Source organism: Triturus cristatus, chromosome 3_1 (assembly GCF_964204655.1).
Source record: "Triturus cristatus chromosome 3_1, aTriCri1.1, whole genome shotgun sequence".
Classification (NCBI taxonomy): Eukaryota; Metazoa; Chordata; class Amphibia; order Caudata; family Salamandridae; genus Triturus; species Triturus cristatus.
Genome location: NC_140583.1, coordinates 746214566 through 746241462, shown reverse-complemented (window position 1 = coordinate 746241462; position 26897 = coordinate 746214566). Strand labels below are relative to the sequence as shown.

Genomic DNA, 26897 nt, shown 5'->3' with positions numbered 1-26897 from the left:
CCTGCCCAAGGGGGGTACCTTGGGCCTACTATAGGGGTGTCTGATGTGCATAAAAAGGGAAGGTAAGGCCTGGCAAGTGGGTGCACTTGTCAGGACACAAGGCAGTTAACAAACTGCGCGCAGACACTGCAGTGGCAGGCCTGAGATCTCTTCTTAGGGCTACTTGTGTGGGTGGCACAATTAGTGCTGCATGCCCACTAGTAGCATTTGCATTACCAGCCCTGGCACACCTAGTGCACTTTACTAGTAAGGCAAACATACCAGTTATGGACAACCAATTACCATAACACTTTATATAGGGAGTACTTGCACTTTGGCACTGATCAGCAGTGGCAAAGTGCACAAAGCATCTAAGCCAACAAACGAAATCCATCACAGCATCAAAAATAGAGAAGGTAGAGGCAAAAAGTCAGGTGTAACCATGCCAAGAAATGCCAGGTCTTACACCTCCCATGACCTCCTTGACTGGAAGAAAGGATTCTGATGTACCATAGTCTTCTAACGCAACATATGTCTAAATAACTAGCTCCTCTCCTGTTTGGTACATCCATTGATAGGGATGTTTGGAGTACCAAATCAGCTTGTAATTGTACGTTTTGTTCCTACTTGCAAATTCTCTCTTACTCTTTTCATTATTCTTTTGTGGTGCCATTAGAAAAGATGCCTCTGCAGTATGTTTTTTTCCAAATCACAATCAGTTCTGATAAAGCACACTTTTGTCTATTCGATTCTTTAGCATCCCTTTAGAGTTCCTGAAATTAATCTGGAATGCTAGAACCTTGAATGCTGTTTAAGACCATGAAGAAAGATATGAACTGTTCCGCTCCCGAACACACCCCCTCTCACCTTCCAATCCTGGCAAATCATGGATACATTTCCCGCTGGGGTTGCTGCATGTCTTCATACAGGGAGCACCACAGGGCAGGTAGTGCCACTCACATTCGCCCTCTGGGTTATAGTAATCACAGAACAGAGCTAAGGGAGAGAGGAAAAGGAATAAAGGTTACACTTAAGCGATACACTGCATTCATTGAAGCGTGATTGCACTGAAATTCTCCCCTTATCTGTAGGAAGACTAAACTGAGAGCTTTATGCAGAAGGAATATGTTGATGTGATTGTATTGCTGAAGGAGTTGAGAAATACGTTATTTAAGAAACATTACTAAACAATTCGATTTAGAGTTGCTCAAAATAATTTTTCACAACCAAAGGTAACTTTTCTTCGTGAAGGTCAAAACAATCAAAGCTGTGTGTTCTTATTGAAGAATGTTAAATTAAGTATAAAGTAAGGTCTGTCATGCCAGACTGGCAGAGCTTCAGGAAATGTGACGGCAACAGGCTCCAGGGAAGACATGGCTCAGCCAGCGTATCTTCCTACTTCTTCACTTGTTTTCAATCATAAACTTGACACATGGTTGTTAGACCTGTCATTTCTTATATGTCAAAATTCTCCTACATTAGTAAACTCTGGACTATCAGTCGTCAGGTACTGAAGGGTTAACTTTAGTATCAATGGGCTGGATTCGCCATGGCTTTGCAACCGTGACACAAAGCGGCAGCGATTTACAATCCAGTAAAAGATGATTTTTTGTTCTGGAGCGGTGCACGTTTCTTGGTGCAAAAAGAGCTTTGTGTTCAGGGTCCTTCACTCTGCAGTATCAGAGGAAACACCCATAGGTTTTGACACAAAGCTCGATCCACTATCATAGCCAGGCCAGGCTTTCCACCAGAAACTACCACCTACTGGAAACATGAACCACCCAGGGGGAATATGTTGAGTTCTTGCCGTGGACAATGCATGTGTGCCACAGTTCACAGCAAATATCCAATTCGGCGGACCCTTCCGCGTTTGTTTGCTTATAGGAATTTGTATGGGAAGGTCAGGCTTCCAGTAGAAAATCCAGCACTAGTCTGCGCCCACTGGCTGACTGACCTCCTCGCCATGGTGGATGGGGTTGTCCGTCCTATAGTTTTTTTTCTGTGTTTCCTCTTTCCTGCAACACAATGCAGCAACTGTGATCCTGCTCTGCGTTGCGTGAAATCTTACAAATGTGGACACTATACTGTTTTATTGGAAGCAATTATCAGAAGGAAAAGATTTAGGAGAAGGGATGAGTCCCCATGCATCTTTCCAGAAGACAGCCGCACACCTTTTGACATGACACCCTGTTCCCCTTCATTTAATGAATGGCGCTCAACTCAGAACATATTTGTCCAGAATCACGTAGTCCTCGGGAATCATTTGTATTTGCTGCTTCTCTACTGTGAGAAATGTGTAGGGGTCTTAGCGCATGTGCAGCTCCAGCTAATAAAGGAGAACAGGCGCGGCGTAGATGCTGCTTCCCTTCCCTCTATATTATCATAATCTATTAATCTATCCCTACCATTCTATCTTTGTCTCTAAACCTTTACCCTTTTCTAGTTCATGAGTTTTGAAGTCGTTTGATATGTACGTAGGGGCAGATTTATATCGGACTTGCGCCACTTTTAGGCCGCCGCTGCGTCACTTTTGTGACGCAGCGGCAGCGTAAACCCTGCGCCATGTTGCGCCCCATTTACAACATGACGCATCTAGGGAGATGCGTCACGTTGTAAAGCTTGCGCCACATGTGGGCGTACCTGCACAGGGGGGGGGCGTTCCGGCGCAGGAACGCCTCCGAAAAGTGGCTGAGTAAATTCTACAAGATTTCACTCAGTCACTTTTCCGGCCATGCTGCGTCAAAACCCTGCGCCTGAAGCAGGCGTAAGGATTGACGCAGCATTGTAACGATAGGGCACCCCCGAGCCTTGCTGGAGCAGCGTCGCGCTTGCGACGCAACTCCAGCAGTGCGCCAACCTTCCGTCATCAGATGCGTCACACATCTGTTTATCCTTGCGCCACGATGTGCTGCATTGTAAATGCGGCGCATCTATCGTGGCGCAAGGGTAAACTTTCGTGACGCATCTTTCCTAGCGCATCCCTGCTGATTTGCAGGGATGCGCCAGGGAACATAAATCTGCCCCTATGTTTTACTTTTTGTAGTTATTATTTCTTAGTTCCCTGCTCCCTCTCTTGCCCAGCATCATGCACAGGGGCGTAGCTTCAGATGTTTGGGGTGTGATACCCCTCAAATAAATGCATATTTGGCTTGAGAATTGGGTCTGAGGACCATGATTCGGGCCTTATATGCCTTTGTTGGGTTTTTTCACAGTCCTTGTTTGACTAAAAGGTTTTAACTTATTTTTTTTAAAGGAACTTAGACAGAGGCCTACCTAATGCAAATAAGTATTGCACTTGTTCCTCAGTGTATCCCAAATCTTGGGCATCCCTCCACCCTTCAGCAAACAGTTTTTTAATTTGGGAAATTATGATTCACCCCCCGAATCTCACTGACTAAGCTAGTCCCTGACAAAGCGCCCCATTCATCTTTTCAGCCTCTTTTACCATGTTCATCCGAACTATGATTCGATACTCACGGCATACGGTAGGGCTTCTCCAGTGTATACAAACGCCAACTTCATTGCAGGCCTGTGCGTAGGCGGCAACCGCAGTACAGAAGCATTCACAGTCTCCGCCGGTGTCGCAGGCACAGGCGTCACTCACACAGGCTTCGTAGAAGAGCAGAGGGCTGACCTGTGGGCGGCAAGAGGGCAGCAGAAATGTGAGTGAAGAACTCAAAGAAGATGCGAAAATAAAGCACTTAATTTACTGGATCTGACTTGACAAACCTGCAAGACGCATTGCTACAAATTGATTAAAATAGCCCTTAGAGCAAGCCTTGATTCCACCCAGAGGACTATTACCCTCTCACTTCGTGCTCTTGGCCACACAGTATATCATTCCGCCTTCTAAGAAAAACTTCCATAGGAATGCATGCAGGACTATTTCACAACTTAAAAGAACACTCTATTTTTGCCAAATACTATTCTTTATCTCCTACATCCATTATATACAGAAAACAATCCGTTTTTCTACGTATACCTAGCAAAGACAAAGCCAATATGGCAGGATTTAATGTGATAAACAGCATGTAAAAAACATTTGTTCATGCCGTTGTGTTTTTTACATGCTTTGGAACATTAAAGCCAGACCTTGCAAATGACTGTTCAAGAAGGAGCTTCTACCACATACACTACTTACTAGATGAAAGACAAATATGTTCCTAATTGCCAATTAGATGTGGAACAAGATCATTACAAAGTATGTTTCATTACTACACTACACCTGTCATGTATTCCGTCAACTAAACCTCGTTTTGAGAAGTTTTGCTAAGAGCAAGTGGTTGAGTTTAACACTCATGTTGAGATTGAAAGAGGGAGCACTGGACATTGATATCTCACTGACCTGTCCACACATTTTCGTCACATTAAAGTTACTTGAATTATTTGGTCTGATTTAGGTCACCATTAATTCCTGACTCCTGTGTAGTGCGTTATAGTGCACGGTAGCAGTGCAGGGATTCGAAAAGTACTCCTGTTACACTGAGAAGACCATAATTTGCCCTTTTGTTAATGTTTATCTCCGGGGGTGCGCCCTGATTGGAGCACCTTAAAGACTATAGGGGCATATCGGCAAGCTGGCGATAAAAAAGTATCGCCGCTTTAGCGTCCGTTTTCAGACGAAAAGCAGCGATAATTTTATCGCTTAATCAGCAAGGTCACGCTAACGCGTGATTGCTTGCTTTAGCTCCCTTTCCCATAACGCCCACCTTTGCATATCTAATGAGATGCAAAGTGGGCATTCCGTCCCAAAATAACTGGAGAAATGTTGCTAACCGACATTTCTCCAATTATCAAGGGAATCGCTAACAGGCATAGAGATAAGAAAAGTAGCGCTAACCACAGTTAACGCTGCTTTCCTTACGCCTGCTTTCACCCTGACTTAGCCATTATATCCAATGTAAGGTGGATATAATGGCTAAGTATACCCTGCCTTATCAGCAAGCTAACGCCAAAATGTGTGAGATCATCGCTGGATTTCCAGCGATAATCTCACTTTTGGCTGTTAGGGCGAGGAATTTTATCGCTTTTGAGATAAGCGCTGCTGATAGCACGCTATCTCAGCGATCAAATTCCACGATAGCCGGCGATAATTATCCTACCGCTAAGTGCGCTTAGCGATAATTATCGCCGGCCCTTGCTGATATGCCCCATAGTTACCAGTCTCTTTTCCTGCAGATTCAGGCATATTCTAGCTACCCAGTTACTTTATGTTTGCATCTATTCAGTGAAGTCTTTGAAATAATCAAATATATATCACGGTGCAGTAAAATTGGGTTGCTTTGAAATTTAATGACTACTAAAGTTTAGTCAAAAATGTCCTCCGCTTTTAGGTGAAATTACTCGATTCAACTCTACCTAAGATTAAAAACGGAATATAACTAACATTGGCTACTGATGATCTACTAAGTAGGCCTCGTTTGGCTTCTTTTTTTTTTAAACTGTTTTTATTGGTTTTGCATAGAACAATACAGTACATTTAAAGCATTTTATGAAAGACACAGTATACGGCTTTAGGCTTCACAATGCTACTCTTGTCACAGGTGGAACAGTACCGTGGCAGGAGCCACATATTTCATTGTGTTCTTATTTTGAGCTCATCCAATACAATCCAGTCCAACAGTTCAGATGACATTAGCAGCTTCGTAGCTCCCGCTCAAGATGTGTGCTTACCAAGCGTGTGTTCCACTCGTATGGAATTGGCTAGTCCCAGTCAAGGGGGATTAAGCAATTTGCTGTCTTGTTAGAGGAAGGATCCCCCGGGGAGAGGAATGGGGGGAAGCGTGTGATCACCACTGTGATAGTCTACCTACCTGTACCCTAGCTATTATTCTTTAAGGTGATTGTGGGTGGTTACCTTGTCTCTTGGGTGTGTGAGGTGATGCTGTGTAAGGGGTCACCATATGTCCCTTGGCCGTGAGGTGCGGGGTAGTAGTTCTGCATACATAGTTAGTTGTTCCTGGCAATAGAGTAGGTCTGTGATCCAATCCTTAAATTTCGGCGCCCTGCCCCTCCCTAAGCGGCATGCTACGTGACGCTTAGCCATCAGGAGTGCAATGGCAACATATCTGCGGTGTGTTTTGGGAAGCCGTTTGGCACAGCTCAGAAGAGCCAGCAAAGGAGAGCGCTCTATAGTGAGCATGGTCATCAGTGCCATGGCATCGAAAACTTGTTCCCAGGATTCCTGTATCGGTGGGCAATCCCAAGCTAGGTGTAGAAAATCTGCCCTAGGGCTACCGCACCTATCACATCGATCTGAATCTGTGAGCTGGTATTTGTGCATCTTGACAGGCATGTAATATAAGCGATGAAGGAATTTGTAATGCGTAATGCGGAGTCTGCTGCTGGCGGATATCTGTTCCGTTTGTGAGCAGCAATATTCCCATTGTTCGTAAAATAGCTCGTATCCCAGTTCAGCGTTGTAATGCCAGTGCGATGGACTTGGGGGCAGTTGTCGTTGTGTATGGATATTATGATATAATGTGGAGACCAGGTGTCCCGGAGAAGGAGTGTGTAACATCAGCTGTAAGGGAGTTCTTATGGGAACTCTGGGGTGTGGGCGCGAACGCTATGTCATAATCTGACGTATAAAAAAAGGTCTAGAGAGGAGTTTTGGATCCCTTGTAATATCTGTTTCGATGTGCGAAATCTTCCATTATGATAGAGATCTCCCCATGTGAAGATTTCGTCCCGTTCCTTCAATTTCCGGAACACCGTCTCCTGTAGTAGCGGCATATTAGGATGATATGTGAGCGGTAGTAATGGTGAGTATATTGTGGGGTTATGCAGTCGGATTCAGATCCGAGTCCAGGCATTTGTCGTGCATGTGATTGTGGTTGGGTTCTTTTCTTTTGGGCTGGGGTCGGCACATAATGTGCCATCTATGGTGATGGGATCGGCTAACCAGTGTTCTGCAGCTATTTGTGGCATGTAGCAGGGGGATGTACCCAATAGTAGGCATAGGCGGCCTGCACGCTCGTGTAGTATAACTCAAAATTTGGAATATTAAAACCGCCTTGCGCAAATGGTCGAGTGAATATGTCCCATTGCAGACGTGGCTGTTTGCTCCCCATACCAGCCGAATCATCTCGGACCGCAACGTTTAAAAAAAGTATCCTCCCAGATGATAGGGTATGTTTAAAAAGAAAGTTCCTCTCTGTCTCTGGAAATACGGATCCTCAGGTAACGCAGCTCAGAGTCACACCACTCGAGCAGAAAGTCCTGGGGGAATCGGTCTGTCGCCTCAGTAAGTGGGAAAACATGGGACTTCCCCAGTTGATATGGATCCCTGATAGTCTGCCAAAAACCAGAAATTCCTACAGGAGTGGATTTAAGTTTTGTTGCGGATCTCTGATATAAAGCGTGACATCGTCCGCATAGAGGGATATGAGGATCTGACGGAGTAGCCAGCGGAGTGCCTTGTCTTGGTGATGTTGCCTCAGTTTTGCTGCCAAAGATTCGATTGCCTTGGCGAATAGTAGGGGAGATAGAGGACACCCCTGCCTGGTTCCCCTGGTGATTTGGAAAGCGGGTGAGAGGTGGCCATTCACCAATACTTTAGCTGAAGGGCGCCTGTATAGGAGTTCAATCCAGGAGAGGAATAGTGGGGGAAATCCCATATGTCGCATCACACCGAATAGATAGTCCCATTCGACGGAATCGAATGCCTTGGTGGCGTCTAAAAAGACCGCCACCATAGGTAATTCAGGTGCCACATTATTCATTATTGTAAAAAGGGTCCACAGATTGTGCGATGTCGCCCTTCCTGGTACAAAGCCTGACTGGTCTGGGAGGACCAATCCGTCCATCAGCAGGCTGAGTCGGTTAGCAATCAGCTTAGCAAGGATTTTGATGTCGCAGTTAATAAGAGATAGTGGCCTATAGGAATCGCAGTGGGTGGGTGTCTTATCCGGCTTAAGAAGAGATATGATAAGCGCTTCCCGCATGGATGGAGGTAAGCGGCCTGTTTACAGGGATTCCTCATACACCTCTCGGAGAATAGGAGCTAGTTGTTCTATATATGTTTTATAAAATTCTATTGGTATGCCATCCATGACCACTGCCTTGCCTGTTCGTGTGTGCATGATGGCTTCGCGTACCTCATCTAACTCAAAAGGGGCACATAGGAATTCCCTCTGTGAGTCCCCCAGCCACCCCAGTACCAAATCTCCGAGAAAAGCATCTAAATCCAGACTATCCTCCCTACGAGATGTATAGAGGGAGGCATAGTGCTCAGCGAAGGCATTTAATATATCAGAGGTATCCCGGTATGTTATTGCATCTGGCCCTTCAAGTTCCAAGACATAGTTAAAAAAGCGGGGTTTGCATATAGTTTCTGCTAGGGCTTTCCCTGGACGTTCACCTTCACCATAGCGACGAGCCACCCAGTATTTGCTCCTAAAACGTGTTTCCTGGTTAGCGGCTTCTGTGTATCTGTTAGTTTTTCGCGAAATTCTCATTGCGTTACACTGTCTGGACCATACGACAACCGAACCTCCAAGGCTTTGAGCTCAGATTCTAGTTTCTGCAGCATACTATTTATGTCGCGAAGCACCCCCATACTTTTTGATATGCAGAAGCCCCGGATAGTAACTTTAAAAGCTTCCCATATAAATTCCACACTGTATACCGAGCCATTATTCCTTTGAAATAAAGCCTGTATTTCTTCCCCAAGTTCACCATGAAAATCCGTATCCAAAAGAGCAGAGGGTTGCAATCTCCAGCAGCTGCGGGGGGTGCCATATCACGCAGAGGTAATCGTTATTTTAACCGGGGTTTGATCTGAATAGGTACGTGCTAGATGTGTGACAGCGGTTATAACAGGACCGAGTCCGCGTGATAGGAGCCAGTAATCTAGGCACGCCCACGAGGCAGCCTGTGTTGTGTAGTGTGTGCGTTCCTGAGAGTGGGGATGGGTATGTCGCCATGCGTCAAGCAGTTGGTTGGATGTTATGATATCATGGAGGGCATCGCGCGAGTTTGTGTAGTGATGGGATGTTGGGTTTGATGTGTCAACAATAAGGTCGTGTGCTACATTAAAGTCCCCTTCCCATATGATGTGGGTGGAGCCTATCTCAGCTATTTTGCCCCAAATGTTGGTGAAAAAATCAGGAGTATCTGTGTTGGGACCATAACAGCAGGCCAATGTGACTGATTCTGTGCCCAACCGTCCCCATGCTAGGCAGTATCTGCTGTGTTGATCCCAGGAAGTGCCTGCCAAGGTGAAGGGCATACTTTTTTAATGGCATAAGAGGAATATGAGGAAAATATCCTGTGTTCTGCCCATTGATGAGCAAAATTATTGCTATGCCCGGGGTTGAAATGTGTTTCCTGTAGCATGGCCTATCTAGGTGGGGCAACACTTGGCGGCGATTTTGCGGGTCCCCCAACCCCCTAACATTCCACGTGAGCATGTGTATTTTTTCAACTGGTGATGCGTTAGTCATAGGGCCTCAAAACATATAACAGATGGGCCCATCGTCGTGAAGTCTGCGCATTTGTTCTAGTGCAAACAATTAGCAGCTGAACATACTGTGCCATTGTCGTTGTATATTGGTAATGAACAAAACCCCTTCCCTCCCCCTCCCACTGAAACATCCCAATCATGCCAGAGTCATATTTCCCTCCCTCCACCCAACTTCCCTTAAACCAAGAGAACATGCTGCGTGTATAGCGCAGCAGAGAACAATGGGGGAATGCCCGTAAGGGGGAACCCTTAAGTGCAAGTACGGTGATCCCCCGCCCCCGGAGACCAGCGATGTGACTATGTGTGGCCTCGAAGGGGGGCTTGGTGTGCTTGGCACCAGAGTTTACCTTCAGGTAATTGTAGGAACATAGTGCCCACATTGTTTCTGGTTGTGTCCATGGTAGCCGGCAATCGCCATGTGGGGGAAACCGATTGATGTCGTTGCATAAGTGCTGTGTCGACTTAGGCCATTCGAGTTGGTTGACGGTACTCCTGTATCTTCATTGTTAGTCTGTCTCAGCGGTCGGCGAAGTTGCACGTGATGACCGGCCCAGTGCCTCCGCCTCCCTTTTGTTTTGTTTTAGGCATTTTAGGAACTCCTCAACGTGTTGCGGCTTGGTATAGAAATTCTGTTCACCTTGTGAGTAATACGAAGGCGTGCTGAGTAGAGGAGGGCTTAGTGTATTTGTGCTTGTCGCAATTTCTGCTTCACTGGTAGGAATTTGCGCCTCTCCTCCTGCACCGCCGCTGTAAAGTCCGGATATATGGTGAACAAGACTCCATCATAGTTCAGTTGTTGCTTCTCTCGGGAAATTTTCAGGGATTCGTCCCGATCCCTGTAATTGAGGAGCCTTGCAATTATGGGTCGTGGAGCGCTGCCTGGTGGCGGTCGGGGCCCCAGTGCCCGATGAGCATGTTCCACTATGAATTGGGAGGAGAATGATTCCACACCCAGAGTTGTCAGCAACATTTTCTCTACGTACTCCTCAATTTTGCCGGTGTTGGTACTTTCTGGAACCCCCAGGATGCGGATGTTGTTACGCCTGCTTCTCGCCTCCAAGTCCTCATTCTTTGCCGCTATTATTTTCAAGAGTTTGCCCATTTGCGCCACATTTTCTTTGACTTGGGAAGTGGTGTCCTCATTGTCAGAGATGCACCTTTCTGCTTCTTTGATACGATCTTCATGGCCGTCTAATTTATGAACTATAGCGTCCATTCTTTGCATCATAGTGTCCATCTTGTCAGCTATGGTGGGGAGCCCGTGTCAGACCTCTTGTAGGATGACTTTCACATCTTCATTCATCATAGTGAGGGAGTCTTGTGCAGAGTCAGAGGTAGTTGCTCCAGCGTTTGTGCTCTGTTCCTCAGCGTGAGTCCTCGTAGCCTTCTTGTTGTCGAAGTTGAGCCTAGGCTGCCTTGCGTCCGGCTTCCCCATAGCTATCACTGAGGGGGGTCACCTCAGCGCCGCACTCCTGTTGGATGGTCTACAGGTCGCCCTCAAATGCCGAGTGGATGTTATGCTGTATGGGCGTTAAGAGCCACACAACCGCAGGAGCAAGCCCATCTCTGGGTTTTGGGTGCAGGAATGTGCTGGTCATTGTGGACGTCGTCGTGTGTTTTGATTCCTGAGCGCACATGATAGGGGCAAGGGCCCCTCTTCGCTGACATAGGTGGCGGGTGGCTTTGAGTGATTAGCTGATGTTGCAGGGGTGCTAGTGCGATATTCCCTGATGGACGCCACTATGACTCTGCTTGCTATACTCTCGTCCGTCTAAATCCTGTCCTCTGTGTCTTGTCTGTGTGCACCACCACAATCCCTTGCTGGCAGCGATGTCCTTCTAATTCTAGGTTGGATAGAGCCTGATTCTATCCCACCCTTTGTTTGACAGTATCAGTCGCACTCCGCTTCTCTGTTTTCAACCCTAAATGTCGCAGTTAGGCCTAGTGCCGATATTGCCACAGTTCAGCCGCAGTAGCACCTTGCCGCGTGTCCCGCTGCCAGTGCGATTTCGTCGCAGTGATGTGTCACCTTGCGCTTTTCCCGGTGCAGGCTCCCAGTGGGCTTTCGTATTGCTCGCTGCGGGGCTGTAGCTCGCTGGCGTTGTCGCACGGGGTGAGGTATTCGAGTGTACTGATATTGCCGCTATGTGCGACTGCTGGGGCCTCCTCTCGTGCAGATGGGGAGTCAGCGCGCAGGATCCTCTTTGCAGATCGTGCTGCTATACTGGGCACCGCAGGTCAGTCAGGGCCCGAGCGGGTTATGGGCAGTGTGGTGTCAGGAGAGGGTGAGCGAATCGTGGATGTCCTCCCCGCTACAGTCGCGGGTGAGGCCCTTCCGCCCCGCGCCACTTCCCGTCCGCACCAGCTTGCTATGTCGCCCACTTGGTATCGTACTGTGTGTCCCGCTGCATAGTGCAGCCTCCTGGTGGGTGTGTTCTTCCCTGCGATATGTCTGTCACTGGCCACCGATAGTAATGTCCCTTAAGCAGGTTGAGCTGCCGCCTGTTGCTGGCTTTAACGTGCAAGAGCTGTGCCGGAGACAGTAGCGTACTTCAATTTTTCACCCGTCTCCCCGCCTATGCCTCTTTGTTATATCATCCCTCTGTTATGCGCTGGGCATTCTCACCCCAGTTTCCACTGATGTTGTTCGCTTTCAGTCCGCGCTAGGGCCTGTGCACCTCGTGGGCGCCTCCGCACTTGCGTAACCCCGCACGCCGATCAGCGCTTCCTGGCGGGTCCAGTCAGCACCGCGGCGGTGATTGTGTCCGGGCGCCGCCTCAGCCAGGAGCCCCACTAACCCTTCAAAATTGCAGCGATGTTGCCGGCGGTGTCCAGCATTCAATGCCGGCAATTACTTTCGGGCATTTGTCGTCTGGGCAGGATAAATGAATATATTTCCGCGCCGAGCTGCAGGAGCCTCACAACAGTGCAGCCATCTTGCTCATGCGCCACCTAGCGCCCCCCTCGTTTGGCTTCTTGGTCCACGGTACAAAGTGTTTTGGATTTTTTGGAAAGATCAAACAAGCAGGAAGAAGTTTCATGTAGGACTTTGCTTAATTGGGAAATCTTCCAAAACTGATTTCCTAGGGGTGGATTAGAAGCTGAAGTTGTATGGTAATGTTTTAGCTGGAAAGTGCTCCACATAGGTATTCTCAATCAAACCTGCTTGGCCAGCCAGGCATATCTAGAAGCAAAATGTAATTTGATATGTGATATATAAACTAGTCTGCCTCCACTGATTTTTCATACTACAGAGAGAGTACCAGGTGTAGATGGTTGTATACATTGGAGAGGGCTCTAATCCATTGACTCAATTCTCATGCTTTTCTTTAAAGAGGGAAATATTACTCTACTAAACTTGGGCAGGAAACAACTCTTACACTAAATAGTCCAATAGAGAGGCAAAACCTGCAATTTTTAGATTGCTCAGTAGAATATATCTGCTTACCATAGTTACTTGGTGTCAGAAATTCCATTATCAATATGACTCCTGCCACCTTAACATACACAATCTGGTTAGCCCTAAACACAACCTTCCGAGTCAAAGCTTTTACCTTATGATTTAGGGTCAGATGTAGAGTTTGGCAGACAGGCTTTTAGTAATGTGACAAAGTACCCTGCCACCCACACTCTCAGTTATTTAGCGACATGCCGACCTCACGTATTCCGACAACTAAGCCAACAGACAGAATATTACTCCATCGGGCCATAGGAGGGAGGACAATGCAGTGTCTGCTCTATTTAGTGTAGACGGTCTGATTGTTTTTGTTTCCTGTCAGTCACAATCAGGGAAAATCTGACTGTGAGGGACAGGAAATAAATATTGAACCACACACCCTGGAAGAAAAAACCCAAGATGTGGTGGTCATTATTTCTTTGTTTTTCAGAAACAACTTCTTGATTTAGAAATTTGTTTCTGAAAAACATAAATACTGAAAAAGTTTGGTGAACGGCCATCAAAACCGACGGCGGCAATCCAATGAAAATGTTGCTTTGTACATTGAAAGGAACAATTGTGACGACGGGGCATTGCAGTGTGCAGAGATGACAGATGGGCTGGCTGTCCACTCTATATTTGGGGGACTCTTGTCTGTCAGTTTGGCAGGAGTAATGTCCTCTGCCCGTTTTCCGGACTGCAATATTTTCACCCAGGGCAAGGAGTGAGGTAGAACAGAGATTAGAAGGAGCACAATGGAGCAAAAATTGCGGATAAGCCAGTCTTCAGAGAAGAAGGGGAGTCAGAATGTACCACTCGAATATGAGCAAATGGCCAAAATATAATCACATAACTATATTGCCATATAAAAGAGACACAGTAAATGATACATGAAAGAGAATGTAATTTGTCATACGCAAAAACATAAAAAAAATGCTACTTGCCGTATGGTGACTAGTTTCTTTAATCTTCCTTGCTCAGGTGTTCTAAAGTTTAACTTTTGCAATCCAGAATGTTTTTTTTCATTTGATCCATTAACAATAGTCATTTACAGCTTGTGGAAACCAAGGTGCTACTCATACTTGCCTTTGAAACCTCATATATATTTTCATTAGAGTTGTCAGTGACAACAAAACAATGACTTCCTGCTGTTACCTGAGAATGGCATGCTGCAAAGACATCACTTGTGATAATGCTACACTGCTTCTGGGCCCAGGACTTCCTGTAAGGGTTGGAAGAGCAAGGATCCTTGGGATACCCAACATCTGGGCAAGTTGGTGAGAACTTCCAGCTGTTACCGAATTCCGTCATTTCCCCTACCACAGCTAGGCTCCTCGTGGTGAAGTCATTTTTGCTGTTTCCATCATAATTGCCGCACAAGCCACATGTCTTCCCCTGTGAAAAAAACACACTTAATGGAGTCAGGTAGAGAACTAGAGTTTAGTGCTGTTGTATTGTTTCCAAATTGTGGCAGAATTGCTGAATGCACACATTTCATATGTCTAATTTCTGTCATCTAAATATGTTGTACATTCTGCAGCACCAGCTTGAATTAGCACCCACTCCAAAAAAACTCTCTCTATATGTAGATAGTTGCTTAAATTGCTTTATATATAATGCATACTACAATATCTGTTAAACGATTCCATAGCTCAAAATGATATATCAAAATTAATAGTATTCTAGTATCCTACCACATCAAGGTTACGTAAGAATAAAAATATAAACCATAAGAAATTGTATTATCATATTGATTTAAATAAGCAATTTGCTCTTTCTCATAAAAATTATGTTAATAGCTAACATAGGGGCATATTAACAAGGGCCGGCAAGAAATATCGCAAAGCGCGCTTAGCGCTTGCATATTTATCGCCGGCTATCTTTGGAATGTATCGCCCGGTTAGCACGTTATCAACAACACACATCGCCGAGCAGATAAAAATTCCAGAGATAGTGTGGATATCGCCGTTTTCCATGGTGGAAAACGGCGATATCCTAGATGAGAAGGCCTGTGGTCTTAGCCAAAGAATCCACCCCCCATGTTAAGTATGCCTTAGTCAGGAATTTAACAGACGTTAAATTCCTGCGTTAAGGCATACTTAACGCGATTTAAATAATCGCTACCCTTCCTTGTTAATATCACGAAGCTGCCTTCACGATATTTTCCCTGGTTGGTTTCACAGCCACGCCTACTTTGCATCTCATTAGCGATGCAGAGTTAGGCGTGCTGGAAACGGGCGCTAAGTCAGAAAAACACGTGAAAGCTTGTCTTTGCTGATAAGGCGATAAAATTATCGCTGCTTATCGGCCCGAAAACGGCTGCAAAAGCGGCGATAATTTTATAGCGCCGCCTTGTTAATATGCCCCATATTACTTTAAAACCTTTACCTAAACAAATACATATAATCACAGATACAGAAAAATAAATAATCTTATTTTTCCCATTAAATATTTAATAAATATCGATAACTTTCAGAGAGCAGTATAGATACGAATTTTTAATTTAAAAAATAAAATCATTCGATACAATACGGCACCTAAGTATTTTGATACCCTTTAGATGTCTTTGTTACTATGAATCATATCATAAGAAAAAACTGCTCTTTTCTACGTAGTATCGTATAATCGTATAATCAACTACAAAAAAATAGATTCTGCACTTTTTCCTGAAACAGTTTGCATTATTATATCACCCATTCTACACTGCTAATGTGGCTGTTTGGATCCCTGTGCATGTGCCTCTAACGCATGAGGGGGCATATTATCAAGGACGGCGTTTAAATTATCGCCGCTGTTAATATGCCGCAGAGAATTCCCATAGAAGCCCATGTTGACACCAGAACATGGGCTTCTATGGGAATTCTCAAGGGCATATTATCAAGCCCATTATCGCCGCTTTAGCTGCAGTTTTCTGCCGCTAAAGCGGTGATAATTTTAACGCCGTTTCTTGAAAATATGCCCCCAAGTTTGTAGTGAGTGAACCTCAATCTGGGCAGGACCCTTTGGATCACTGCAGTTGATTAGAATAGGATGGCATAGACAGTTTCCTTTTGTCGAATGCTATATTTGCAATCTCAATTTTCCAGGTGGAGAGCCTTCTGCCATTAAATGGCATGTGCAGGACTGTGCTCCTCTGTATACTCTCTATTTTTCTTTGATTTACTTTGATCAGTCTTCTTTCTTGTGTCTTATTTCACACTCCTTGTTCATATTCTACTCCACTGTCTTCCTGTCTGAGTTCATGGATCATCAACATCTTGTGATGGTGTCAACTGCATATCATAATAATTCTGGTATTGCTCCCTGACAGGCCACTGACCCACGCCTAGCTGTAAAAAGTATATTTGCCCCTAAGACACTCACCTGCAATATCTTCTGCACCTGAATCTCCAATGCCCATCAACTGGGACCACTTAGAGGGCTTCTTTTACTGCAGTAGTTCACTGAATCTAAAGAACCCATATCAAAAATCGACTGTGAAGCAGACAAAAACGTGGGCAGAGGGAGAATTGCAGGGTGTGTGGCTAAGATGGCACAGTGGTTGGACGCCTCGCGCTGAGGCTCTGTCTTCACACGGGCTCCATTGCCAAAACATCTTTCCTGATTTGGAGCCCCGAACTGCTTTCCTGCACCTCCAGCCCCCCTAGGCGGGTCGGGGACTTTGGCGGCGCGCTACCTGCTGCAACGGTGCTGCGGCATCGAAGAGGAACTTGGGCATGGCCCCTGCACCTGCTGCATCCCCGGTCTCCGTTGCAGGGTGGGTGCCACCCGTGGGACGATCCTACTACTGTGGAGGGGGCTGCAGAGAGACACGACGGTGCCCTGCATTCGTGCACATCCCGGAGGCGATGGGAGCGTGGTTGCGCCTGATGTCAGGCATCCCACTGCTGTCTGGGAAGGCGTGAAGACACTGCCGATGGCCATCAGCACCGGTAGGGGCCCCCACCTGGTCTAAAAACTGCCTGCCTGTTATGGGGGATTTATGCACTGAGTGCTTGGCCCCCTTTCACTATATATACTGCCCTCTGCAGCCATTTCCCTTATAGGAGACTGTCCTGAGCTACCCCAAGAAGGCTGTTGGTTCTTCTTCAGGGAGAGAGTCCCAGTTCCTGTTTGAATGCCAGTGCTGCTCTGCTTGGCCCAACACTTGCATTGGACCTGAGGGGCTGAATGCAATGCGCTTCAGCTTTCTCCCCTGGGGCTTATTGAACACATTACCCTGCACTGTGCCATCCCTTCCAGATAATATGGATGGTGTTGAGGGCTCTGGAGCTACATAACACCCTCGGTGGTCTCTGGTTCTCTAGACCTGCAAGATGACTGACGCTTGACTTCTCTGAATACATGCATCTCAAGCATTGTGGCTCTCTCTATAGTTGCAGTTACAGCACTGTTGCCCCCATGACCACCAAACGACCACAGTGGCTGTTGTCCCCTCTGCTCCCCCGGCGCACTCCACGAGACACATAGGATATCTACAGGACACCTGTTTGCCGACTTCCAGAGGGTCTGTAGCAGCCGATGGTGAGCGGAGTGACCTGGCCTCCCTGCCCCACCTTCTCTGACCTTTTCTGTCTCCATGGGTGTGGCGGAGTAAGATTACTTTGATGGCCTAGTTGCTAAGGGCCATGATACATGGAGACCCGGGGATGATGTGAGTCCTACCACCTTCTTTACAGTGCGAGATTGACCGCTCGCGAGCTGTATCTGTGATACTTGCGGCTCTGTGGTGGATGGCCACATCCCCTGCTCTCTGTGGTGGCCCTTCTGACTGGATCGCTGGAGGCACCAGATGGCATGGTTCGTCCTAAGGCCTCTAAACATCTGCCCCAGAAGTCAATTATGGCCATGCGGTCTACTGCCCTGAAAGTGGATCCCCTCCACCAGCTGGAGAGTACCCTAGAAAAACATATGAGCTTATTTGATAAGGTTCTACAGACCATACAGGACTGCAGAACTGCTATGGAGGCGCAACTAGGGGCCATACAAATTGAAACTGGCCTCCTGCACGTGGACCACACTAAACTGGCAGAGCATGTTGATGCGACTGAATCCAAACTTACATCACTCGGCCCCTGCAGTGTCAACCTTAACAAGTGCAAACACTCCAGAGGAAGGTATGGGACTTTGAGGCAAGGGCGGACGACGCACAGTGGCACGCCAGGGGCAATAACCTTGCTTCTTGGGGTTCCTGGAAAACTCTGAAAGCCCAAACATGGAGCTGTTCGTGGAGGAATGGATGATGAAGACTCTGCTGCCTGCCAAGGTCCTGAAATTCTTTTCTATTGAAAGGGCATACAGGATTCCTGGTCGCCCCCAGGAGCACTCCCACGTCCAATCATAGCGCACCTTCTTAACTTTTGGGACGAGACCTCCTCCTAAAGATGTTTAGGGTGAAGGGACTGTGGTTCCACGATCACAGCTTACCCCGACTACACTGCTGATGTCCTAAGAAAGTGCAACACTTTGGGGTGTTTAAGACACAACTCCACACCCTGGACTTCTCCTACACTCTGCTGCGATTGGTGGACTCTGGCTCCACCCATTTCTTTTCCACCACAAAAGAGGCCGGGGGATGGCTGCCCTCCAAGGGCATCCATGAACAGCCTGATGCTGCAAGTAATAACTTACTGGGATGGTCTAACAGGATGCCGAAGTGCCATCAGCACGTGCGCAGATCACGTTCCCATCCCACAGATGAACAGACGGCACAGGAGATGGTGTGGGTGGTTGCTGAGGTCTCCACGCATAATACTAACAGGTATGAAGCACTAGCCATGGACACTAACCTGGACATGGAGCTACAGGATTCTACCCGCTGAGGGATGCTGATCTCCTGATGATTCCTCTAGGATGGCTACCCACGAGTAGTACAGTGAGTGCTGGAACTAATAGTATGTTGGGAGGTTTGGTACGATTTTATGTGCGTTACTTTAATGGGGCTCACTACTCTGAGTCTTGAAATTGGGCACAGATGGACTTCTTTATGACAAAATAAGCTATTTTTCACAGGGCTTGGCCCGCTCGCCTCAACATTTCTGCAACGACTTTCTACTGTTTGCGGTACATACAGCACCTAGGGTTTCTTCTTTGAGGCATGGTGGCAAGATGCTCCTTGGTGTCCAAGCCTGGGATCAGGGCGTTTTGTTCTGTTGCAGTATAGTGTTTTTTTTTACCCTGGCTGGGAGGCAGGGTTTGAAGGAACTCTAGGGGAAACAATCTTGGAGAGGGAGGGACTGTCCTGGAGGTTTTATTTTAGGAAAACAATTTGGTCACTTTCCTTAATTTTTTGACCTGGAAAATTGGGGGCATGGCAACACCTATAAGACGACGCATAATTTATGTTTATCTTAGATGCAGGCATATTCACATAGCATGCCTCCAAGAAACACACTTCACGCGGGGGAAATCAAAATGGTTGGTAGATGCTGGAGTGGAAAGTCTTTGGCACTGGATACTCAGTGTTCGCCCACGGAGTACTGATTTGGATAGCCCGTAGGGTGCCTTTTGTGAAACAGAGAGCAAATCATTCAGAAGGCCGATACGTTCCAGTGGAAGGCTCCTAGGATGGACATCCCCTCTACCTACTCTCTATATGTGCATCTAATACACACCAAGGCAAGTATCTACTGTTTCCATACCTCCTCCTGAATTCCCAGGCCCCTGGATTCTTGTGCAGGGATTTTAATTGCATGCATGACACTGTGCTGGACCTATCAATACTTCCACTCCCGGGCACACAGGGAGTTCAGGCAACTAAACACTTCCAGCACTGGACCAAGATGCTACACTTACAGGACACCCCGAAGTCACTGAATACTCCTACTATGTACCTGGTCATAAGGTCCTCACTAGACTTAATAATATTTTTTGCAACTCGGATGTCTGGCCTCAGGTGCAGACCTCGGAATAACTGGGTAAACACAGTCTCAGACCATAACCCACTCAAGGTCTCCTGACGCCCGGCACTGGTCCAGTCTGCCATCCCAATATGGAGAATGCAAATGGAGGCATTAAATTATACGCCTTACAGGGAGGCCATAAGTACCTCACACACTACACTGATGAAAATGCTGACACGGTCGACTCCCGGGGGCTGGAGTGGGACACCTTGAAGGTGGTTATGAGAGGACACTGTTTTAGCACGACCTGGGGTACGAGGGCTGCACTCCTTCGCTCTGACACTGACCTGGAGTCACAAATACGTGCTGCAGAAATCGAGGCAGTGACGGAAGTGGATGCCCGGCCGTGTTTGGCGGGGTTCCACTGTCGCTACTGTGATGAGGCCAAGTGACTAAGTGATCTTGATTTCAAGTCCGCTCTGGCACACCAGCATGTGGATAGTGATAACACAAGGCATACATTGGCATGATTGTTACAGGAGCCATCCACAACTCCGCACGACAGATGGTCACTACCCAGGTGGACATCAATGAGGTGTTTACCAGATATTATGAGGATCTATATTCTCCCGGGCCTGCACCTTACCCGCTAGCTATCAGGGCCTTCTTGAGTGATATACCTCTTCCCCGTCTGTCCCCTCTGAAGCTGTTGCAATTAGACCACCCCTTGCAATTGGAGGAACTTCAGTTGGCTATACGTGAGATGGCAGGGGGTAAGAGTCCTGGCACAGATGCATTTCCTTTAGAGTTCTACATGGCGTTCCGTGCTATCCTGGCTCTTAGGCTGTTGCCAGTCTACTGTGAAGCCCATCAGCAGTCCTTTCTGCCTGCCTCCCTCCGCGAAGCTCTAATAGTGGTGCTTCCTAAACAGGGCAAGGAACCGGTGTTGTTGGGTTCCTATTGCCCACTCTCCATGCTCAACATTGATTCTAGGGTTCTAAGCAAGGTCCTGGCCAACTAACTGCTCCCAATGCTTGACTCCCTGATCCATCCTGACCAATGTGGGTTTATCCCCCACTGAGCAACCTCCTACACCACATGGCGACTGTGTCATATCCTGGAAGGAATGGAGGGCGCAGCCGATCTCCCAGTGTCAATCTCCATAAACTTTAAAAAAGCCTTTGGCACATTGGAGAGGCCATGGGGCTGGAGTTTCGTGGATGGATCAAATTACTGTACACTGAATCATGGGCTAATGGGCTAGGGTGCACACGGGAGGCCATATTTCATGCTCCTTTATTAAAGGGAGGAGGCCCGTCAGCCATGGAAACATTGTCTACCGCATTGCGGATCACGGATCCCTCCTGGGGCATACGGATTGGCATGGAATGTCACATCATCTCTCTTTATGCATATGATGTGCTGATTTTCCTGCAGCACCATGCCCACTCTCTATATGGCCTTTACAACCTCTTGGACCGCTTTGGGGATCTGGCAGGCCTTAAGGTAAGTTGGGGCAAATCTTGTGCTTTTGCCATGCGCCGGGTGGAATAGAGTGACAAGACCATGTTTAGACTTGACCTCCTCCCTTAGAACAATTAGACCTTTCATTACCTGGGGATAGATGTATAGCATAGTGAGAGAGACCTCTTGTATGGTAACTATGGGAGAGCTTTTATTTCCATATGGCAATCCCCAGCCTTTTGGACAAAACGGCCTCTGTCACACCTGGGGCGTGCAGCTATCGCTAAAATGCTTGTCATTCCACGTCTATTGTCTTTTTTGCAACTATCCTGGCTGTGGCCTCTAGAGCCTTTTTCAGGGAACTGAGAGGACTGATGGCTGACCTGGTCTGGGGTCCTGCCAGATAGCGGGTCTCGATCCTGACACTGCAACCCCCCATGGTAGAATGCAGCCTAGGGGTGCTTGATCTAGATTTATATTTTGCAGCGGCTCAGTCACAATGGCAAATGAGATGGTTGGCACATGATAACGTGGGAGAGTACAGGTTTGTGGTAGCTGAGCTTGACAGTAGGAGCCTCTTACAGTGGTTGTTTGAACCCAGGGATCCAGTGAAGGAGTTGATTAGGTTACCACACATAGCTAAAGTGGTTTGGAATTTATACATCCAACCCAGATGGAAAGTAACTCCCCACCCACCGCAGCTTTCTCTTTGCGACACACAGGCCACAAGAGCGTTATTGATATTTATGACCCAGAGGTTGGGATCACGCATATATGGGACTTGTTCGATAAGGAAGTGCTGCAATCATTCCAAAGTCTCCAAGACACAAATTCACTTGCAACGGGGGTACTTCCTCACCTACCATGCATTTTTACTAATTATTAGGAATGCCTGGTCCGTGGATGGTAACTAACCTGAATCTCACCAAGGGTTACAATGCTTTCTCACCCACATGACAGGGTTCAGAATAGTTTCTTTCCTTTACATAGTGCTCCCGGCAGCAGGTGTAGACTACACTAGAGGGTACACCCTGCTGGGAGGAGGCCCTAGGAACAGAACTCACATCTAAGCAATGGATGATGGCACTGGAACACACAAAGCGGGTGTCTCGTAACACTCCCCTCAAATTCATGCAGTTCAATTAATTCCATCAAACATATCTTACTCTGCACTGGCTCCATGTGATGTTCCTGGGTTACGCGCCACATGCCGAGGGTGTGGACATGCTGATGCTACATTTTTACATATGGTATGGGAGTGGTTCATCACTTGCATTTGTTTGGGTCAAGTGCTGGACCGCATATAATATAATAGTTGACATCCAACTGGCACCGGACCCACTGCTCTGCCTACTGGGGATTAGCAAATGCAACAAACCCACTAAACACCAACTGAAACTGGTAGACCTTGCTCTGGTCTTATTCAAGAGATTGATCGCCCTGACTTGGAAAGCTGCACAACCACCCACAGTACTTCACTGGCTTCAAGTGACACATAAATGGGTGCTGGCCAAAATGGACGCCAGGGTGTCTATTCAGCTCCCACAGGGTGGCGAAGGTGTGGCCACTCTTTAGGACACCTATGTCCTCAAATTGTTTGATAAAGTAAATCCACATGCACCTTAATTCATTTCCTGAAAATGGGATGGCGCTGTAGATGGCCACTCTGCTCGGTCAGAATAGACCTGCTCTGATACCATGTATCCACCTGACTTGGTACATACACTTAAAGACCCCTCGTAATTTATTCTTATAACTCCTTCCCAACTCCGCTCCATGTGGGACATAGATATTGCATCTTATGTCCCCTTTCCGTACCTCCCCTCCCTCCGCTCTCCAGTGGGAGGTGGTCTTCAGCCAGAAGTTTATATAATTGTTAGCATGGTTTTGTTTCTTTCACACATTAGTGATTGTTCTTTAGGTGAACTGTACGCGACTGGCGTTTCAGCTGACTTTTGTAATAATATATGCTGAGCCTTCTATCTCACTTCTTCATACCGATTGCCAACAATACAGTTATGACCGTTACTTCTGGTATTGCTCTGATGTAGCGCCTAAAGGTTTTGAAATTTGTAGGGGTTCATCATATTCACTGTTAGTTGGCACCCGCATATAATCAATGTATACTTAGATGTGTTGTGCGAAATGTATTAAGAAATGTATCAGCTATATCGTAACATAGAAGCGTTAGAGATGTGAAACGTATTGTGAATATATTCAGTAAAATACATGATGATTAGTTTTCGTTCAATGCAATGTATTAGTTAAACGTGGGACATGATTAAAAATGTACTTATGTAGGTCGCTTATTCATGTATGTGAAAGTAAAAGTACTAATGCTTAGAATGTGATTTAGTAGCGTGTTTAACCGAGTAGAGGCCCGAATGCACATATATCGTTGAGAAGAAAGGCCTGTTATTTTCTTATGTTAGCTGAATGCGGTAGGCCGCAATGATTTATTCTAGTAGAGGTTTTGGGCTGCAGTAAATTGTAAAGTTAAAAGATGCGAAGTATTTCTCCATCCCATGATCTCACCGCAGGTGTAAGGACAGTTGGTTCGTTAGTAGAAAAGGTCTTTGTCTAAGAATTGAATTATGGGGAAAGCCAGACATGGGAGTACTTTGGAATGTGCCAATCGCAACTCCTAGCGCGGACGGTGTCTGGGACCCAAGGCCAAGCTGATGGACGATGGAAGATGGACAGCGCTGGATGGAAAAGTACTGGAAGAAGACCTGGTCGAGGAGGTGTGCCGGAGGGCGTGTTCTATGATTTGGGGTTTCGTATTAGGGACAGTGCCCCGAGGGTGGAGAGCAGAGTTGAGAAGAGAGGAGAGGTGGGCGAGGAGCTAGAAGGAGCATGGTAGATCAAGCTCTCTCTAAGTGAAGACTTCTTAGGGAGTTTCACTTCTGACACCTTTTCACGATTCTTGGGTCTTAAGGGAATGCTAAGTAGGGATGACATCTAGCATAGAGTAGGGACAGAGATGCTTTGGATTAATGATTCCTAATATCGACATTGGCTTGGTAGTTATCTACCTCATGCTTTTAGAAGTTGTGCTTTTGTTTATATTTAGCCGAATGCTGATTCTTCGTAGAGTAGCATTTGTGTTAGTGCCTATTTACCTGTTGTGCCTTGTACTAAGGTGCTTATATCTGCAGATGTTTATGTTGATAATAAAATACCGAGAACACTAGAGACTGAGTTTCTAGTCCTTAATTATGTCAAATTGCGGAAGGTATTCTCTGATAATTGTGTTTGCTCCCTCCACGCTATTGGGCAAGTAAAAAGGTTCACTCGACCAAAGTGGGTTCTTGGAGATAATTGGAAAACAAGAAACTGGGCCCCAGCAGTTGGTAGCAGAGGATGGTTACTTCCGATAGCGAGGGACGATTAGATTAGGATAAGTGATCCTTGAGACCCATAGACGATAAGTGATGTTGTAGATTGCGGTGTTGATTTGTTGTGTGATGTCCTGCGGAGTTACAGTGAATGTTGAGTGACTGTGAGATCAGGCTGTGAGCGCGCGCGGCCCGGGAATTGTGGTGTAGAAGACACACGTGGTAGATTTTGTTGACCACCCAAAGGAGATCGTGAGGTACCATCGATCACTTGGACCGAGATAGGGGGAGCGAATGTGTGAGTGCATGACAACTCGACGCTGGTCGTGGGTTGCTGTATGTGGATTTGAGTATTTGTAACCTATCAGAGGCGACCTGTCTGGCCGGACGGGGACAGACAGTTGCCAACCGAGGTCAACAATTTCAAAAGACTGTGGACGAACAGTCAGAGGCTGTGGACGGACAGCCAGAGAAGTAACTTGTTTGGGACAAACGGTTATTTCAGTGTACGAATGGGACGAAGGCAGGCGTGAGACGTAAGTGTAAGGAAAGGGAACTGCTGCGAACGAAGGAAGGTGACGTCAGAGAGTGTCGCGCTGTGATGGGCCGGTTGGTGTTAGTCGCACTGTTATTGGAGGGTTTGACCTCAGGAGGTAAACAGAGTGCGGGATCGAATTTTGACAATCATGAAGTGTTTTAAAGTTTTTTTGAGAACTGTGTAGAGGTGACAAACATGTGGTTACACGGGAGGGAGAAGAAGCTCCTCCTGAGGATACTCCAGTACATTACATGGCAAAGAATGGGGGATTGCATACGATAATTTGGCTTGAGAATTGGCATAAAATGACTCAAAGTGAAGGAGAATTAGCATTCCCGAGGTATGGCTCATTTAGGTTAGCAGTGTTGTACCAGTTGAAGTCTGTGATGGCGGCTTTACGACCTTTGCCAAGGCCAACACAATTCGAAGCACTACATGCGTGGATTAGAGCAGCGCATGATAGAGAAAGAGGAAGAAATCAGGAAAGGGTGAAAAAGTCGATCAGGGCTTTCCAGGATGCCAGATGGGATGCAGCGGAGAAAAGATGGAGGGTACAGGCAAAAGAGGGAGATAGACTGTATCCCTTATTGATCACTTCGGAGGGGATAAAGAACGCAAAGTTAGATGATGAGGATAGCCTATTGGAGAGGTTGTTATCACAGAGACCACCTCCGTATAATCCAGAGGTCCCAGAAGAGACGTTGGTTCGGATAGAAGAGACTAGAGGAGTAACAACCCAACCAGAGACGAGAGTAGAAGGAAGGATCTCGATAGGAACAGAGAGTACAAGGAGCCAGTCTGTGGCTAGCGTAAAGGTCGAGAGAAATGTGAGGTTACCGGATGCTCTAAAGGTGCCGGTCACTATTGGACCTATTGTTTCGATTTACCATCCAGATTCAGAGGAGGTTGCGAACCCAGAACAGACAGCCGAGGGAGTAAGGAGAGAGGTCGCAGGAAGTGGCCTAATGGGAGGAAATGGCTTAGTGGGTGGAATGGCTTGGGCTCCGAACCCTATAGAATGGAGTTCGCCATTGCCAGCCATGTCAGACTCATCTCGGAGTCAAGGAGAACAGAGACCAGAGAGGTCGAGGTCTCTGATGGAGTCAAGATTGGATTTACGATCATGGGTACCACCAGTGAGAAATCAAAACCCAACAGTGATGACAGCAGAAAGAGAGCGGGTTACTTTCATGAATCGGTCTGCTCCAATGTGCATACCAGAAGAGAGTAGGTCGCAGGAGCAAGAATGCGAGGATAGCGATAGGGAAGGGGCAGGCTGCCGAGACACGCTGAGAGGAGCCCTGAAAGGGGGGATGATATATGTAGTAAGGTTAAAGGCGGAAGTGGATGAGATAATAGGTGGAAACTTACCCCTTGAGAGAATATTAATATATGGACCAGATGAATTACTCTTCGTAGCGAAGGATGTGACTCGGAAAGCATGAGTTGCACATGAGAAATTGTCAGAATTGGCTAAGCGATATGAGGTGGATCTGTCCAAGACTAAAACGTTGCAAGGAGGTCATAGGTTGCAGTACAGTGACCAGGAACTGGAGGAGAAAAGGGTTACTGGATTGAGGTCCCACAGCAGAGATCTGATCACAGCCAAGCGTGCATGGATGATGCTTGATAAATGGGAAGAAAGCTCTAGGAGAACGATAGGAGAGACCCACCTCCGGGTCGAGGGGTGTTAGAGATAAGGAATTTCCCTTTAAGTGAAGTGCAGAATGGAGGATACGTGCATGTACCCTGGAGCAGGGGTGACTTGGCGGCGTTTACGAATGATTTTCCCCGGCTTAGGGAGAAGCCCGCAGAGTGGTATAAGCAGGTTGAC

General features: G+C 46.9%; 1 protein-coding gene across 2 annotated transcripts in view; it reads right to left on the bottom strand.

Annotated features, from left to right (window-relative positions):
* LOC146860908 (uncharacterized) overlaps positions 1 to 26897 on the bottom strand; it is an 850962-nt gene that overhangs the window by 370762 nt on the left and 453303 nt on the right. For both annotated transcript variants that reach the window (XM_085644903.1, XM_085644904.1), the window contains 3 exons: positions 14037 to 14276; positions 3457 to 3613; positions 847 to 975 (listed from right to left, as the gene is read on the bottom strand). In XM_085644903.1, coding sequence (XP_085501029.1) covers positions 847 to 975; positions 3457 to 3613; positions 14037 to 14276 — 526 coding nt within the window. The remainder of the gene's footprint in view (positions 1 to 846; positions 976 to 3456; positions 3614 to 14036; positions 14277 to 26897) is intronic.